The 18,904-nt window shown below is 34.5% G+C and overlaps 1 protein-coding gene across 5 annotated transcripts in view; it reads left to right on the top strand.

Annotated features, from left to right (window-relative positions):
- Positions 1-312: 312 nt before the first annotated feature.
- The window catches only part of LOC128550079 (fibrillin-2-like), an 81,756-nt gene continuing 63,164 nt past the window's right edge, over positions 313-18,904 (top strand). For 4 of the 5 annotated variants that reach the window (XM_053528191.1, XM_053528192.1, XM_053528190.1 and 1 more), the window contains exons 1-5: positions 313-446; positions 9,126-9,350; positions 11,539-11,675; positions 13,215-13,312; positions 17,847-17,938. In XM_053528191.1, the coding sequence (XP_053384166.1) occupies positions 9,152-9,350; positions 11,539-11,675; positions 13,215-13,312; positions 17,847-17,938 (526 nt within the window). In that variant the 5' untranslated portion in view covers positions 313-446; positions 9,126-9,151. Of the gene's footprint in view, positions 447-6,759; positions 6,844-9,125; positions 9,351-11,538; positions 11,676-13,214; positions 13,313-17,846; positions 17,939-18,904 lie in introns of those variants that run through there. The other variant, XM_053528189.1, reaches the window with a different exon arrangement.

Genomic DNA, 18,904 nt, shown 5'->3' with positions numbered 1-18,904 from the left:
ACGCGTAGTGACGAAAATCGGGATCTATCCCTCTACGGTAACGTGCGATATACCAAATGAGATATTTACTATCGAATTAAAAATGTGTCCTTCCGTGCTCTTTTCAAATGTTATTTTCAAATCGATTCCCGATTGAGGCAGTGCCTTATTTCATATTTTTAGAATAAAAAGGTAAATATCTTTCAATATATGGACGATATTAAACATTGGTATCCTGTCACATATATTGTCACAAGTATTATACAAATTAAACAGATAGAAAACTCCTCCAAGGCTTTCCTTTTAAAATAAATAAATGAATTGGAATAATTGTCTACCCGTTTACGTGACAATATGGTAGCATAAATTGTACATACAATAGGTTAATACCATGCTGGTAGTTTATACCGACTTGTACGTTATATGTGACGTGGAGATTATTGTGTCTGGATATAATTATTGTGCTTGTACGTAATATATTAATTATCTATATATTACCTTTCCTTAATATCTAAGTTTTTCGTATTTGTCTTTTAATATATGTTATACCATTAAAATTGATTACACTTCATAACCTGTAATAGAAATGGTTGTGTGCATTTTATTTGTAAACTGTATTGTACGGATACTTATTATCCCCCGACTTTTTCGAAGAAGAGGGAGACATAGAAATAGGCTGCGTTCTTCCGTCCGTCCTCTCCGTCACACTTCGTGTCCGGTCCATAACTCTGCCATCCATGAAGGGATTTTGAAGTAACTTGGCAGAAATGTTCCCCATAACAAGACTACGTGTCCTGCGCAAGACATTACCCCTAGCTCCAAGGTCAATGTCACAATTAGAGGTCAAACCTTAAAATAATATGTTTCGTGTCCGGTCCATAACTCTGCCATTCAAGGGATTTTGGAATTACTTGGCACAAATGTTCCCCATGACAATACGACGTGTCATGCACAAGACCCATACCCCTAGCTCTAAGGTCAAGGTAACACTAAGAGGTTAAAGGTTAACATGGTCTGTTTCTTGCCATTCATCAAGGGATTTTAAGATTATTTGGCACAACTGTTCACCATAATGAGTTGATGTTTCATGTGCAAGACACAGAGATGGAACGTTTTTGCTATTTCTTTTTTGCCTTGTCTTTAATTTTTTATGCATTGGTATATATCTAAATAACTTTGCATAAATATTCACCATTACAAGAGATTGTATCATATGCAAAGGTCAAGGTCACAGGCACCCAAGTTAACTTTCTTGTTTTGAGTGTACCTGAAAGTACCTCCTTTTTATATGAGAAAGAACAATACATGTGTTTTTATATGCATTACTAGGGTTGCAGTACATTAGGTTGATATGAAATGCAGCTTTGCTGTTGACCAACAGTGTAATATAAAAACAAGTGTTTTAGTAGCATACTATTAATTACTGGGTTTGCAACTGACCCTCTACGGAAATATGTAGGGTCAGTATGCTTTATAGAGGGCGAGGCGAAGCCGAGCCCTCTATAAAAGATACTGACCCTACATATTTCCGTAGAGGGTCAGTAACAAACCCAATAATTGATTAGTTTTATCGACCACTTAATTACTTCTCTCGGGTAAGTAGGATAGCTCCCTCATTCATTGAATAGTCAACGAAAAAATGAAATGTTAAATCATAATTAAAGAAGAAATATTTTGCTTTAATTCAACAACAAAATTTATTAATGAACAAAATTTATTGTATTACTAATTACTTTTACTTTATCGTCATTTTTATATCGAAAATGCAAATTTCGGCCATTTTGAATTGCAATTCTCATGTAGGGTCACCCACTGACCCTCTATAGATATATATAGGACAACCACGTGACACTACTCAACCAATGAAAGGGCTAGAATCTGGTGGGAGGTAAAACAAAAGTATCATGCATTTCATTTGTTTATTAATGACCTCCCTTTGATACGATAAAATATTTCATTATATTTTTATTTATTTTTCCTTACCAATCTAAAAATACAATCAGATTAAATCTTTAAAATACAGATATTAGCATTTGAAAGCATTCACCAGTTATAGATTTCCAGGCAGTTTCAAACTTCATAAGTTATGATTTATATTCATTGTTAATATGTTGCCCTATTACTTAGAAGATATTGTATTTGAAAGTAATATGTTTTGTGAAAATGACCCTAGGCGGGGGACTTCGGTAACTCTGTTACAAATACTTGTTAGAATTACATCGACAGTTAACGTTTTTATCGGATTGCTTTCTTCTTTTCTGGGTTTTATGCATGCATATAATATTTGCAAAATCACGCGTGAAATGCTTCAGCAACTTGTGATTAAGCCAATACTTATATTTTCTATGAAAACAAATTTTATTGTCTCGTTTACAGATTTTATTATGATCTCGACACCAAACATTTCGAAATGTAATTTTCATGAATTTCGATGAATGACTTATGTAAGAAAATATATGGGCATACGTATACATTTTGTTCAGTGGCAAGGATATTATTGCCATTTCTGCTTTTTATTAGCTGTCTGATCAATTAAAATAATTTTTGACTGCTGTTTCAATGACGTCATTTATTTATTATCCAAATACAGCTACCCACAGTGATGTTTATTTAATATGTGAAATTTAAACACATTTCGAAAGCATTTACAGTTTTCAAATATTTATCATTGGCACGAGCCATGGATTTTCTCGAACTAAAAACTTTTGCGCGTGATATCTCCCATCTACTCACATATCTGGTAAAACAGAAAGTTGGAATTATTTAAGAATTCTATGCTATTTTTGTGCGATTACACGGGTATAAACCACATTGTGACTTCTTGCAAATTCATAAATCTCGCTACCGATTCTTGGATGATTTGCAAGAAGGTCCCGTGTGGCTTACGCCCGTGTAAACGCACAAAAATAGCATTCAGTTCGTTCTTATATTTACATGTGTACAAAAAAAAACTTATATTTACATGTGTACGATAGCTTGCAAAAAATAAATGGTTTCATTTTCATGGGAATTAGAAAATCAAAGTAAATGTCAGGATATAGATCTTTTCACCATCTAAATAGAACAGCCAAAAAGACCAACCCTCTTTCAGTTGTAATTCGCCTTCCGATAAAACTACAGTTCCTCTTTTTTATTTAAGATATCGTTAAATCAAGTAAAAATTCATACAGTCGTGCCGATTTAATTAGAAAAATAAGTTTAAGTTATAACTTAATGTTCTTTTTGAAATTTTGGAGTCCAGTTCGGAAAGAATTTTTCGAACGACGCCATTTTGTTCATATCATGTTTGTGTGAATGACGTCAGATTGCCCATGCAATCTCCAGAAAAGACTGTTTTTGATATTACTACACCAACTTACTGTTGTTTATATGAAATTGAACGTTTTTTTTTTTCTCTTTCCATACAAAATGTATAATGAACGCAAATATTACTTCATACACATTGAAAGTGTTTAATGTTCATATATATCTTTTCAGTGAACATTTCAGACAGAATTTATTAACACTTGAGATTCCCGAATAAAATCATTTTTTGCAGGTCATCTTTCTAAATACAACAGCTATCTAATTTCATTCTTTGTCAGCTCATTTTGAGATTAAGCAGAATGGTGATTCTTTAGGTACTCAGTTTAGTTTAATTATGTCTCCCACCACACAGTGGTGTGGGAGACATATTGATTTACACCTGACTGTGTGTCTTGTCCGCACTGTAAGTCTAACATTTCTCATCCGAACTTCTCCAAACTTGAATAAAATTTGTTTGCCAGTAAGTCCTCGGCCAAGTTCGATAACTAGCCAAATCGGCCCAGGCACTTCGGAATTATGGCCCTTGAAATTTGTTTTTGATAATCAAAGCACTGAAAATCTGATAAGGCAGTTGAGATCTTGGTGCATGATTGACTTATAAACTACTATTCAGATGATTAGGCAGTTGTGGGAGACATGCACTTTTCTCAAAAGCAGCTCTAGTTTGTATTTAAACTGTTACGTTGACTGCTTTCTTCGATTTACTGAATTTCGCGGCCCATACTCTTCAGCGTTTTAAGTTGAAAACTTAAAAAAAAATATAAATTTTCCTTTTGCTCTGTCGTTGATAAATTGGCACATATTAAATTGAAACGTTACATAAATGTGGATTTTACAGCTACAGACAGCTCGGAAAAATTCCATCAGCATAAATTTGCTATCAGCAAAGTAATGATAAATTGCACAGATATCGTTCGAAGTTACAGTCGTTCAGTCTTAAAAAAATAAAATCTGTATGAAGACCCTTTGGAAGTGCAACACCCCTCACGTCCCCTAGCACCAGCTTAATCGGAACTCTATTACACATTTATTGAGTGGACTCCATGATCCCAAAGGACCAGAAAATATGACAACACTGAATCACTTAAAACATTGATGAAGATAGGCCCTGCTGTATTCTGTGTTCGGTTTTGAAATCTGAATTTTATCTCATTTCAAGAAATGTTGATACCCCTTTATCATTTCCGTTATTTTTCAGTTTATGTTAGTACATATGTAATATCTGTATATTAAATTGTATTTGAAAGTGGTTGACAGTATTTTATTCAAATTTGCAACTTTTAATGAAAATTCCATAAATGACATTCTAGTATTACATTTATAAACAGCTGTATCAGAAAATGGTTTTGCAGTAATTAATGTCCTGAAAGGCCTGTTTGTTTTGTGGTTAGGGGATTCATTTATTTGAAAACAGAAACGTGTGTTAGGCAAACATTTGTTGAAATAGATTTTGTATTGTTATATACACATTTCATTGACCATATGCTTTGTTAGGCCTATAACATTTATACAAATAGTGTCAAACTTTTCTTAAAGCTTCACTGAATAATGACTACCTATCAAGATCCTAGAGATAGTAATGAGCTAAGAGTATTTATGTGAAAATGGTATTAAAGTTGCTTATGTAATAACACCAGTCGTTGAAAATATCCAAAATATGGGATATTTGTTATCTAAATGAAAAGTGGAATAAGACACCAGCTTTTATTATAACTAGTTAGTCTAGTATTTATGCAGTTTAACAATTTTCAATGGATGTGTTCAACGATATTTTAAATTCAATGCAATTCAACCATTAAATTGGGGTTTAAAGTGGTAATACGGCTTTTTATTTCTTTAAGATTTACTGTGGTGTATAGCTGTTAAGGATCTATAACAATTTTATTGGTATCCAGTGTAGTTTTACACTTCCGCAATGGCGCACCTAGGTTTTCAAAAAGTATACGCACATGCAGGGGAGAGTGTGGGAGGGGGTATAGAGTATCCCCCCTCCCACTGGTTGGAATACGGGGTTTATTTTTTTTTGGTACATATTTCGGGGTCGCACTCTGTACATATTTCGGGGTCGCACTCATGCACAGCCAAAAACGAATGTCAACGGCGAATACGTAAACGATTGACGCAGATCGATCCGTCTTTTTGGCCAACAATTAGATATCTCTGAGGTATGAATGGTGACCAGTATCTACAGACATGTGTTTTTTTTTACAAAAAGACCTAGCTCTAGAAAAAATATACTACTTCTCTTGGCCGCTTAAGCGTTGATAACAGATTGAAATAGGTTATATGCCGCACGGAATAGTATACTTTTGGTGTATCCTTCTGCTTTGTATTTTTGTTGCATTCGACTATGATTCGTGGTTCTCATCCTGTAGGTAGGCCAACGTGACGTCACCATTGCTTTTCACTAAACAAATGAGCCGCCCCACGAGAAAACCAACATAGTGCAACTGCGACCAGCATGGACCCAGACCAGCCTACGCATCCGCGCAGTCTGGTCAGGATCCATGCTGTTCGCTCTCAAAGCCTATTGAAATTAGATAAACCGTTAGCGAACAGCATGGATCCTGACCAGACTGCGCGGATGCGCAGGCTGGTCTGGATCCATGCTGGTCGTAAATGCACCATGTTGGTTTTCTCATGGTGCGGCTCAAATACATATTAAAATTGTAAAATTTTATATCTATCTGTTCTTATTCTGTTTGTGATCGAACACTTTCTGCCCGGGACATCATTTTTTAACCAATGATCCGATTTCAGTTAAACTTTTTCCATCATTGCAGAATATGCACTTTCTTGCAAAAGCCACACCTTTGTTACCTTTAAATCAGAATGTATAAACAGTTGGTATCAATATGAATCAAGGTTTTGTGCCGTGCAATGCAGAATCTGTTGACCTGTTGATCCGTTCAAGTTTGTCGAAACAAATCTAAAAGTTGTGCATATGAATTTTAAAAAATGGTGCAGTGAAACAATAGAAAATTCATTCGTCATACGTTTAGGTACTGTACAAAAAAACACAGTAACACCACAGTAACTAAATTAGACTTTGTAAGCCTAAATCAGTTTAGGTATTGTTTTTAGCACATAGGTTTGAAGTAAAACATTTTGATATAAACTCTTAACTCTGACCATTTGGGAAAATTTTAGTTGATAAAATCATCCTGGAAATGAAAAGAACAAAGAGTTAATGAAATATACCACGCATTTGGGCGAAAAATATATGATAGAAAAAAAATCGAAAATGACCTGTACAGTGTATTGTTCATAACATTTATATATACATTCAGTTGATTGACCATCATCTTTAGTCTGATTCGACCTATATAGGTTATCTGTTCAGTAATACATTTGTATGAAATTTCTTAATACTATAAAATTCGTCATATTTGAAATACTTTGGTTTGTCATATTAGTTTACAAGATTGTGTAAACGCCTCAATTACCCGAAATATACAATCAAGACTATATTTAGAACCATTCTACATGTTTAACCAGCCTTTATCCAACAATACATACCCTAACCAATTGATACTGGATGTTTGGGTTTTTTAAATCGTAAGTAGAAAGTAATTATTATTATATTTTGTTAATATAGGCAAGTTGAATTGAACTTATGTTTGCGTTTTATAACATGTGCATCTTATTATGTTATAATTTATGTAATTTATGTTATACAAGGATATTTATAACCAATAAAGGTTTCAAATATTTTTAAAGAAGGGCGTGGTTTTAAGACTTTAAAACAGAAAAAATATCGCACACAATAAATATAATTTAGTTTATAATCTGATCGGACGTTCTCTTTTTGGCAAAAGGTGATTACATCTGAAAGATATGCAGCGTCTTGCTGTCAACAGGTGTCGGATTTTTTTACAGAGGAAAACTGTCATGGATGTTTAATGAAAGGAAGTCGTGTCAAAAATCTTGATACATTTATTTCAAAATAGTATCTAAGAAATTAACCATGTTCATTTGCGTACTTGATAATTATTAATCGACTGTCATTACTGGCTTACATATATTTAGCTGTTGATTGGTCACCAAAGGACAATTCATTGCTGTCCAGACGTCCAACATGTGAATAAAGTGTCAAAAACGGACCGATGATACCTTAAGTTTTCCAACAGTCTTAAATATTCTCATCTAGTCTTGTGTTTTCATTTCAGGCAATGTTGCCATTGATTTCATTTTACATTTTCTTACGCGAATAATGACACACCTAACACCGTGCCTGATCATATATGTACGGAAGAGCGTTAGTGCCAGGTGTATGTTATGAGTGAATATCTCGAAATTTCTACATAGTAACTCGAAATTTCGAGTTATTAAGTCGAAATTTAGAGTAACGTATCTCGAAATTTCGAGTAACTAACTACAATAGTTTACGTTGATGTATAGGTCCTGGCCAAGATTAGGTACCTGGTGTATCCATCGGGAAGCCCTACAGGGTCATATGATTAAGATGACCGGGCAGCGTTTGCTAATAAAAATATCACTATTTAAACCATGTTTAAGTCTTGAAAGTTTTCGATCTAGTCTGAGCCCATATGACAAGGAAATATAGACATACCCTACATGAACGTGTAGTAATGAGTCTGACCAAGATTGGGTACCTGGATAGATCTAGATTTTGAGGAGAGGTCTTAGAAGGTGACCGGGAAGTATTTAAACTTAGAATATTTCAGTATTTTGACCATATCTGGAAGGTTTTCGACCTAGTTCGAGCCCCTACCACCTGAAATTACTATACATGTAAATGAAGGTTTATATCCTGGATACAGTTTGAAATCTGGAGTAGCTCTAGAGGCTATGGGGTAGGTCATACATTGATGTATGGTAATATATGTTTAAGTTGCTACATGTTGGGTACAGTATATGGATGTGTAGATGGATGATTCCACTTCGAAGAATCGAAAGTCGTCCATTACATTTTTTGGCCTTTGACAGACGGACAGACATTCAAATTTTGCGGATAAAAGAGCAAGATACGAAGTCGAAATTCGTCAGTTATTTAACTCGACATTTCGACTTATTAAATCGAAATTTCGAGTTATTAACTCGACATTTCGACTTATGTCTCGAAATTTTGAAATAAAACGCACCTGGCACTAATGCTCTTCTAGATATAGGACTCGAAATTATACTAAAAAAAACTGAAATTTTCAACATAGCACTTTATATTATCTAGGAAGTATAAATTAAAACTAAAAGAACTAAAATATCAAAATTCACCAGTTTTTAAAGGATTTTTCTTAATACATGTATATCTCTAAGAAGCACGGTGACTCCAACATTTTTTCTTTCCATTCTGAAGCATTTAATTTGTGAATTATCAAAGCAGCAAAATATTTTTAAAATCTTTAGATTCAAATGACACCCGTTTTCCCCCATACAAATCTGAATATTTTAGCAATGCAAACTTGCAGAATAGCATCCTATAGTAGAAAAGGTGCAAATTATGTTCCTTGAAGTGTGTAATATTGGTGATTGAATTGTTCAATCCCGCCGATGGCACTACTTTCCGCATATTGATCAGCACCAAGTTGCACTTATTTTGTGACTTTTTTTTGATTTTTTAGTTATCTTATTGCAACTGCCATGGATGAAAGTGTTACCGCTCTCACAAGTAGCCATTAAACAATATGACAACTTTCATTCAAAACTGTCAAACTTTGGCAGAGATCTAAAAAAAAAAAACACTGCATGTATGAAACATTTTTGATACAGATTATGTGATTTAATAAATAAATGAATTCGTAATAGTCTATCAAAAGTATGATTGATTCTATTTTCTCGCTTAAATCTGCTCTTTCATTAACAGTATTTTTTACTTTCAGTATGAACATCTTCAACAAGTCTGGAAATGCTTCTAGCGGCGTTACTTACGTTTGTAACATTCTTTTCTCTGCTTCCGACTGACGTACTTAGTTACTCATCTGGTGCGCCTTCATGGGTCTGTGACCAGATGGTACCTTCGCATGGCGTTCCTGCACAAAATACGGTGTCTCCATACACGATCCAACTATCCCGAACAACTTACTGTCACAACAACCCACTAACTGGTACGTCATTTGATAAGAGGGCGGGATATAATTAGCGCAATTGATTTTTAAGCAATAAGGTATCCAAAATATAATTTGATTGGCTGACAGTTTTTAGGAAGGGATTTAAATTATAACAAAAATAGGATCTAATTGATTTTTCTATAGGAAAATTGGCATCATTTCAGAACCCATGAACAGTGATAAGGTTAACTGGTCACTGTAAAATAAACTGCAATACAATTGAAAAAATGCGTTAAACATAAAAGCAAAACAAGAGCAGAGACTACCAACCTCTACATCTGGTTTATGTCATTGTTAATAATTGAACGTTAGTCTTATTTCCAAAATTTTGTCCGAGGTCTGAAGGACGGTGGGTTATAAGTTTATGACTATTGCCCGACAAGTCGTTTAGTAAATGTTTTGTAACATGATATGAGAAATAAATTTCAAAGTTTGTTTTTAAGTTTTGATTTAAGCAAAAATATTTTAAACTATAACCCGGCCTAGGAGTCATGTGATAATAGTTGTCAAAAGTGTAGTAATTGTAGTGACATTGCCATGAAACTGGACACGTAAATATGTCTCTAATTTACAATTTACCAAGGCTAGACTTCTCCAGTTTAAAATTTCGCTGAGTTAAAAAGCATTCCATTTTGTTTATGTGGTAGTGTCCTTGTTCCGCACTATGAAATCTGCACAATATATAAATCTTAGATATCGTAGCTTTGGAAACATTTGCGATGGGTTTATTTTTACTTATATTTGATAATAGCTTCGTGAATATTAAGGAGCATTAACTATAGAAACATAAACACATTGAAAGCGCGAATTCTTAACAGCGCAAATATGTATGTTTAGTTTCAAATTACGACTTAGTGACGTAGAAATAGTCCAATCTCCAGTATATTTAGGTAATAATACACCTGAAAAGACGTTTTTTATATAAAAGTTGAACGTTTTTGATTGTTCGAAATGTTAATTTATGTTTTTACTTGATATTTCAACAGATAACATATATTTTCTCTGACACGGAGATACTTTATTTTGGTCCTATTTTCAACAATTTTGGAATTAGTGAAGCGCACAAAATATTTATCAGTGAAAGGACACATTAAAATTTGTATTCTTTATTTAATTATATGAGCCGTGCCATGGGAAAACCAACATAGTGGCTTTGCGACCAGCATGGATCCAGACCAGCCTACGCATCCGCGCAGTCCGGTCAGGATCCATGCTGTTCGCTAACAGTTTCTCTAATTGCAGTAGGCTTTAAAAGCGAACAGCATGGATCCTGACCAGACTGCGCGGATGCGCAGGCTGGTCTGGATCCATGCTGGTCGCAAAGCCACTATGTTGGTTTTCTCGTGGCGCGGCTCATATTGTAATTTATGTACCATCTAGGACAAAATCCAACACATGGAAAGTTAACTATCCACAAGTTGAAATACTATTGATAGATGAAACCTAGGAAAAGGATAAGGCATGGGAATCCATACCATTTCTCAATTTCTTTTGTGCAGGTCATGATGTTTCTCAATACCTTTCAAAGGAAGGCTGTGTTTTTACTAACAAGCAAACAATCATTCCATATTTTTGCTAATAAATATGTTATCATTCGTTGTTTTACTGATAGGCATGTTGTAATTCGCTTTTGTACAGACCAGCACATCACGATAAATTTTTCACTGTCAAACACGTTGTCTTTCAATTTTTTACTTATAAACACATGGTCATGTGTTATGTTTACTGACAAGCGCGTTGTCTTACGTAATTTCATTAACAAACATGGTTTTCGTTTGTCAAACGTTTTATACAGACAAACATGATATCATTCGATTTTTCTTTACTGACAAGCACTTTGTCTGTAGCTTTTTTGCAAATACTCTATCATTTGATTAAAAGTACATTATTTGTTTTTACTAACAAATACGTTTTCATTCTTTTCTTACTTACAATCTGACTTTCATTCATTCATTTGACAAGCACTTAATCGTTCGTTCTTTTTTTTTTATAAACAATTGATCTTTTGCAGTTTTACTGAAAAGCACGTTATCATTCGATAAATTGTATTGACAGTCATTCGATTCGAAAAGAAAGTCATGTCTTAACATCGGATGTCCAAGGTGTTCACGTTTGTACTATCTCCATAATGTAAGTTCTGTCGTTATTGTTGTGAATTTCATAAAATTTATGTAACATATTTCAGTGACGTTAAGAGGTACGAATATCGGAACAACATTCAGAGGATTTTTGTGCCAAGCCCGACCACAAGCTGGAACATATTCAACTTCTGGCACGTTCACGAGCACTGATTCCACCGGAAGCCGCAACAATTGCGGCGTGGTAATGACATAAAATATTTCCTATTTCCAAATGATTATGTTCATTGTAACATGACAATAGTCGCGTCAATTTAGTTTTTTTGGCTAATATAGTTTTAAAGGGTCATACTTCAGGCACTTACAGGTATAGGTGGCAACGTCTATAGAACACTAGTATCATAGATAATAAACTGTGTTTATTTTTTAATGATGCGCACCTATAGATTTAGGTCGACTTATTTTAAGTTTTTAAAATACCTTTTGTAGTTTTGTAGTAAATGCAATAGAAAGACATTACAAAGTGATTCCGTACGTTTAAGACACTTTTTATTTCCATTAACTTTTTATTCAATAAACTATCTAGAAAACTCTCTAAAGCGCAAGTCACGCTATAGAAATTCAGTGTAATAGAGAAGAAATTTAGCAGTTTAGCTGTATTTCGTGTAAAACATCTTACTCACCCAACCCCAACCCACCCCACACTATTTAAACAGTACTGATATACCATTTTTGACATCATCTTATGTTATAAAAATAGAAACTTTTGAGACTAAGATTACTTGTTTCCCACAATCAGATGATGTGTCACGCGTAACACCAAGAACCCTGGCTTAAAGGTCAAGACCACACTTGGAGGTCAAAGGAAATATTTTATTTCTTGTCCGGTCTATAACTCTGCCATTGTTGAAGCGATCTTAATATAACTTAGCACAAATGTATTCCATAATGAGACGACATGTCATGCGTAACACCCAGACCCCTAGCTCGAAGTTCTAGGTCACACTTGGAGGTCAAACGTCAGTAGTCATTTTTCTGTCCGGTACATAACTCTGTCATCCATAAAGGGATTCTAATATGTATCTCATGATAAGATGACGTGCCATGTGCAACATTCAGACCCCTAGCCCAAAGGTCAAGGTCACACTCAGGGGTCAAATTCAATAGGGCTTTCCTGTCCGGCCCAAAACACCCAGATCTCTTACTCAAATGGGAAGGTCACACTTGAAGGGCAAAGTTCAATAGGAGTTTTTTTCCGTTGCGGTCCATAACGCATCCATCAAGAAATTGTAATATATTTGACACAAATGTTTCCTAGAATGAGACAACTTGCAGTGCACAACATCCGGCCCCTTTCTCAAAGATAAGGCCCGAGGTCAATAGGGTTTTTCCCTGTCCGATCTATAACATACAGGTTATAAAAATATTGACCAAACAATTACCCAGATATTACACCTCAGTTACCACTTCCATTCAAATGAGGCAGTATATGGGGCATGCACTTTTTTCAAAAGTAGTTTCTTGTTAACTTTTAAATTTCATAAATAAATTTGGAGACGTATTTCCACATTTGTTATATTTGTTATAATCTGGCTAAAGAAAGTATATTTCCCTGAGTTCTGTGACTTTGTCATATTACCTTCTGTTTAAAAGTTGTTTATTATGTTCAGTAACTAAAATTGTTCGTAATCCATCGATTAGTTTTAACACTAGTTCACTTTCATTTCTATTTTTATTGATAATGCATTTTATCTTACTATATGCACAGTTTATCTCATTTTAGACAGCTACACTGACACATGCCAATAATAATGATAAAACATCACTCACATTCGAATGGCAGCAGCGAGAATTAACAAGCACTGGAGATATTTCTATCGTGTATGTAAATATTTTTGCAGTTTTAAAGTAAAACACTCTCAATTGTCTTGATTAAAAAAAAACGATGCATAAAATTAAATATGCAAATGAGGCTATGATGAGAATGAGATATGCAAATGAGGCGACGAATGTAAACAAAGTTGAGAATGAGATACAATGTATGCAAATGTGGTTTTAAATGTAACTGAAAGTGAGATTATGAATTTACATAAAATCTAGAACGAGATATGCAAACAGGGCTGTGGATGTGAAGGAAGTTGAGATATGAATATTAACAAGGCTGAAAATGAATATTTTTCTACAGTACTACAGTAACTTGCCTGCCAAAATATTCTGTCTCATCACAGGTCAGCTGTTGTCTACATATGGAATGCCATAGCTGTCTTCTGATGTTGATATAGCACTTTATGCTGTACATATACCAGTATATGAAGTGCCTCTACTTGTATGTGCAGTGCTTATACATGTATATGATGCGCTTAACACTGTATATGGGGTGCTTTCATCAGTATGTGCGGTGTTTTTAAATTTATATGCGGCCCTTTCAGATGTATATGCAATGCTCTCATCTGATTGTGCTGTATATTTAACTTTGTATGAGATCGTTTTAACTGTTTATGTGGTGCTGTATATGGGTTGGTTTTACATTTTGATGCGGTGGTTTCAGCCGCACATGCAGTGAATTCAGCTTTATATGTGGTGCTTTCTAATGTGCATGCGGTTCTTTTAACGGTATATGCGGTTGTTTCACCTTTCGTTGGTCCTCTTTTCATTATGTGTAATAGTTTGATTTTCATATTCTGTACTTTCAACTTTATCTGCGGTGAGTTCAAGTGTATATGCGGTACAAACTTCATTATGGTTAAACAACAGTATGAGATCCAGTTTATTACGAAAAATAACGAGCATCGCCGAAAACATCTGGCATAGTATTTCATACAAGGGTCATTTTATTTATAGACATGTGTCAACATTGTCTTTAAGTTGGGAGAAAATGCAAAGAAAACAATAGAAATTAAACAACATATGGCTTATTTTCGCACTTAAGGTTTTTTTCGTTAGCGATTTTGACGCACACATCATACATATTTGCTGTTCATTTCGTTATTTTGGTACAAAATCAATTAATTTTTGTTATATAAGTTTTGTTACAAACATGTGTTCTTTAATGTAACAAGAAAAGTACAGTTTTATAAAAAATGTTTAAAAAAATAAAATATATAGCTTATTTTCGCATAAATAAAGTTATTTTCGTTACCGATTTTGACGCGTGTTAATAAAATCGCTTATTTTTTCCTATTGTTGGACTAAAATCATTTAGTTTTGCTTTATAAGTGTCTACTTATCGTATCTTTATAATGATAAAAAATAAATTTAAATTAGACAGAAAACAAAAAAATATGGCTTATTTTCGTACAAATATCTTATTTTTTGCGAAAATAACCTTATTTTCGCACTTTAGGCATACCCTGAACAGGTGTAGAAGAGGCAGAATGCCCTCAAATAATATCCTATGTTGGATGTTTTCGGCAATATTCGTTAACTTTCGTAATATTTCGATCTCATAATGTAGTTTGCACATAATGTTAGTTGAAAACACCGGATATAAATACAAAGGTACAGCATATACAATTAAACGAACCGTATATACAGTTGAAAGCACCACATACACAATACAATGCGCAACATATAAAGTTAAAATCACCGCATGTAAATTTAAAAGAAACGCACATACAGTTGCAGGTACCTCATTATACAAATGAAAGTTGAAAACACCGCATATAAACTAATGCCAATACAAAGTTATAAGCACAGCATATGCAGTTGAATGCACCAAATATACAATTGAATGCACCACATATACAGTAGAAAGAACTGCATATAATGTTAAAAAGACCACAAATACAGATTGAATCACCGCATATACTATTAAAAGCACCACATATACAGTTGAAACAACAATATACACAGTTAAAATCACCGCAAATACAGATGGAAGCACCGCCTATACAGTGTTAAGCTCTTTATATACATGCATAAACACTGTATATATGGGTAGAGGCATTTCATATACCGGTATATTTACAGCATAAAGTGCTATATCAACATCAGAAGACAGCTAGGGCGTTCCATATCTATCCACCCAATTATATTTTGAATGCGTTTCCAGTTGTGCGATATAAGGCTTCCATGGCCCACTTGTTTTATTTGTGACGACGAAATTTCTCGGTTTACTTGACATTGTACAATTAAGGACTTTTCAGCTGTGCAGTATGATGTAATAAGCACTAGAAAAATTAATACAACGTTATACGCAATACACGCTCTTTCCTTCTTCAGATCACTTTATACTGCACACCTCGAACGCCAATATGTGTTTAATTATAAAATGTACAGATATAAGAATTTTCTTTGACTACTTTGACTAAATTACTTAAGAAAATAGATCATGACCGGCTATCATTATTAGCTTACCTAAACTTTGTTCAGGGTGAGTTATAAGTATAGGTGGATGGTCCGGCGTCCGTCGTCCTGCTTCATTGGTCAACAGTTTCACTTAAACATATTCTCCTCTGAAACTTCTGATCAGAATTACAACAAACTTGATCTGTAGCATCCCGGCATAGACTTCTATCAAGTTTGCTCAACCCTTTTAACGGGCCACTAGAGATAAGATTAGAAAAAAAACTATAAACAACATTTTCTCATGAACCGCTTGATGGCTCTCCATCAAACTTGGATTGTAGCATCATTATAAGGTCCCCTCCCAATGTTGTTTAAATGGGGAAACATGGCTTCCTTTTGGGTCCACTAGAGCTAAAATTAAAAATACCTTTAAACGACTCTTCTCATGAACCACCTGTTAGATCTTCATCAAACGTGGTCTATATCATGATAAGATCTTCTCTCAAATTGTTTAAATGAGAGCAGTAGGTCCCTTTTAGGGGCGGCTAAGGCCAAAAATCCCCCCAAAAATATTGTAGGGGCCAACAGAGCTAAATACAAACACTTTTTAACGACTTCTTCTCATGAGCCGCTGATTTATAGCATCATTATAAGGCCTGTGCGCATTTTGTTCAAAAAAAAGGGCCGCTAGAGAGCTAGAAACAGAAAACCTATATACGACTTCTTCTCATGAACTGCTTGGCGGATCTCCACCAAACTTCGTGTGGAGCATTTTATTAGGTCCTTTATCTACTTTGCTCAATTGTGTGCACTTGGTCCCTTTTAGGGACTGCTAGATCTAAAAATAGAAATACCTATATAGGACTTCTTCTCGAGAGCTGCCTGATGGATCTTCATCAAACTTGGTCTTGGGCATCATTATGTCAGATTTGTTCGACATGGGTCAGTCGACCTCTTTTAGAGACAACTAGAGCTAAAAATATAAAAACCTTTAAACGACGTCTTCAAATAAACCGCTTGATGGATCTTCATCAAACTTGGTCTGTAACATCATTATACGCTCTTATGCCAAATGTGTTCAAATGGCGACAATCGGCACCTTTAATGGCCCATAGAGCTAATATAGAAATTCCTTAAAACGACTTTTTCTGATGACCCTTGACAGGATTTCATCAAACTTTGTCTGTAGTATAAATGTAAAGTTTTCTCCCAATTTTGTCCAAATGGGGACTCTTTAAGGGACAACTGGAGCTTGAAATAGAAATACCTTCAAATGACTTTTTCTCATGAAAGGCTTGACGGATCTTCGAACTTGGCTGGTAACATCATTGTAAAGTTCTCTTTTAAACTTGTTCAGTGGTGGTGTTTGTCCCTTGTTTTTGGGAAGCTAGAGTTAAAAATAGAAAGAAGCCTTAAAATAACTTCCTGTGATGAATCGTTGGCTGGAAATTTATTAAACTTGGTTTGTAGCATCATTGAAACGTCCCAAGTTTGTACAAAGGGGGCATTTCGCCCCTTTTATGGGCTGCTAGAGTTAGAAATAGAACACAAACTTTAAATAGCTTCCTCATTTAAACTACTGCATGGATCTTGATTAAACTTGGTCTGTAGTATCATTGTAATGATTTTACTAGGCCCCTTTTAGGGATGCCAGAGCTAAAATTAGAAAAAAATTCTAACATCTTCGTATCATGAAGTTTATTCTAATGGTTATGCATTTTTGGGGCGTCACAACAAAATATGAATTAAACCTTTAAATAACTTATATTTTGATGATCTGCTTAAAGGATTTTCAAACAACTTAGTTAGAAATAAAGTCAGATGGCAGATGTGCGACCTAGTCCCACTTGGACCTCTTGTATTTTAGACTACTTTCATTGTTTGACAATATGTAGTATTTTCTTTGATGAAGTGTTTATTAAGGCAAATGATCCGAAATGACAATCGGCAAATTACATATTCTCCGGATGCGATTTCGGCATTTTGAGACTTTTACGGAGAGTTATATGTGCATTGAGCTACTTTATGTCCGGAGACTGCCGAATTGCGTAACGAGAATACGTAATCACACGGAAATTACCGAATGTTATTACGGATCCATTACCAAAAATCTATGTTATTTTCACAGGTGCACAATAGTCCAGAGCCGGACTGTATTTTGGGTAAAACAAGTCTCGTCCACAATATCGTATGCTGGAGTTAGTCAATGTACTACCACAGGTATTAATGTTACAAGATAATATCTAAATTATCTACATGTATTAAGGGAAAACAATTTTTACTGATATATATGCATTACCGCAAAAATCCAAATTAGTTGAATATAAGATTTTAGAACTTATTTTCATGCGGAAGAATTAACTGTAATAGTAACACAGAAGTCTAGTATTAACTACCAAACTTTAAGGATTTGCATTTACTTATTGACTAACTACTACAAAACGAAAGTACATACAAATAAAAACTATAATATGGATACGCCTGTAAAAATGTAAACAATAACTGAAAACTTATTACATGAAAAAAATGTTGTACAAGTATATTTATTTACAGAGAATGCAGTCAATTATATTAGTTGCGTGGAATTTATTCAATGTCATTTAAATTGTGTCAAGATCGGTGATCTTGGTCAATATACATGTAACCAAAGACACTCGCTTTCTGAATATGGTTTTTTATCATATTTGAGCCGCGCCATGAGAAAACCAACATAGTGCATTTACGGCCAGCATGGATCCAGACCAGCCTGCGCATCCGCGCAGTCTGGTCAGGATCCATGCTGTTCGCTTTCAAAGCTTATTGTAATTAGAGAAACCGTTAGCGAACAGCATGGATCCTGACCAGACTGCGCGGATGCGCAGGCTGGTCTGGACCCATGCTGGTCGCCAATGCACTATGTTTCATGGTGCGGCTCACCTTATGTTTTTAAAAACAACTTTTCAACAACATAAAACTCTTAGAACAACATAGATACTCTTTTTTTCTAGTATTTAGTCAGTAAGTGAGCAGCATTTCTTAATTTGTAATAGTGAATAATATGCTTTTGTTTAAAGTTATTTCTGTTATATGGAATATTAAAATAAATGCCGAAATATAAGCTTCACCAGGCATTTCCTATGATTAGGGTTAGTGTATATAAATTAACAGGAATTGTGTCCCCTTAACCATATTTTTCCGTACACTCAA

Source organism: Mercenaria mercenaria, chromosome 17 (assembly GCF_021730395.1).
Source record: "Mercenaria mercenaria strain notata chromosome 17, MADL_Memer_1, whole genome shotgun sequence".
In the NCBI taxonomy this organism is placed as follows: domain Eukaryota; kingdom Metazoa; phylum Mollusca; class Bivalvia; order Venerida; family Veneridae; genus Mercenaria; species Mercenaria mercenaria.
The sequence above is the reverse complement of the archived record's forward strand: the minus strand, read 5'-3'. Positions and strand labels throughout refer to the sequence as shown.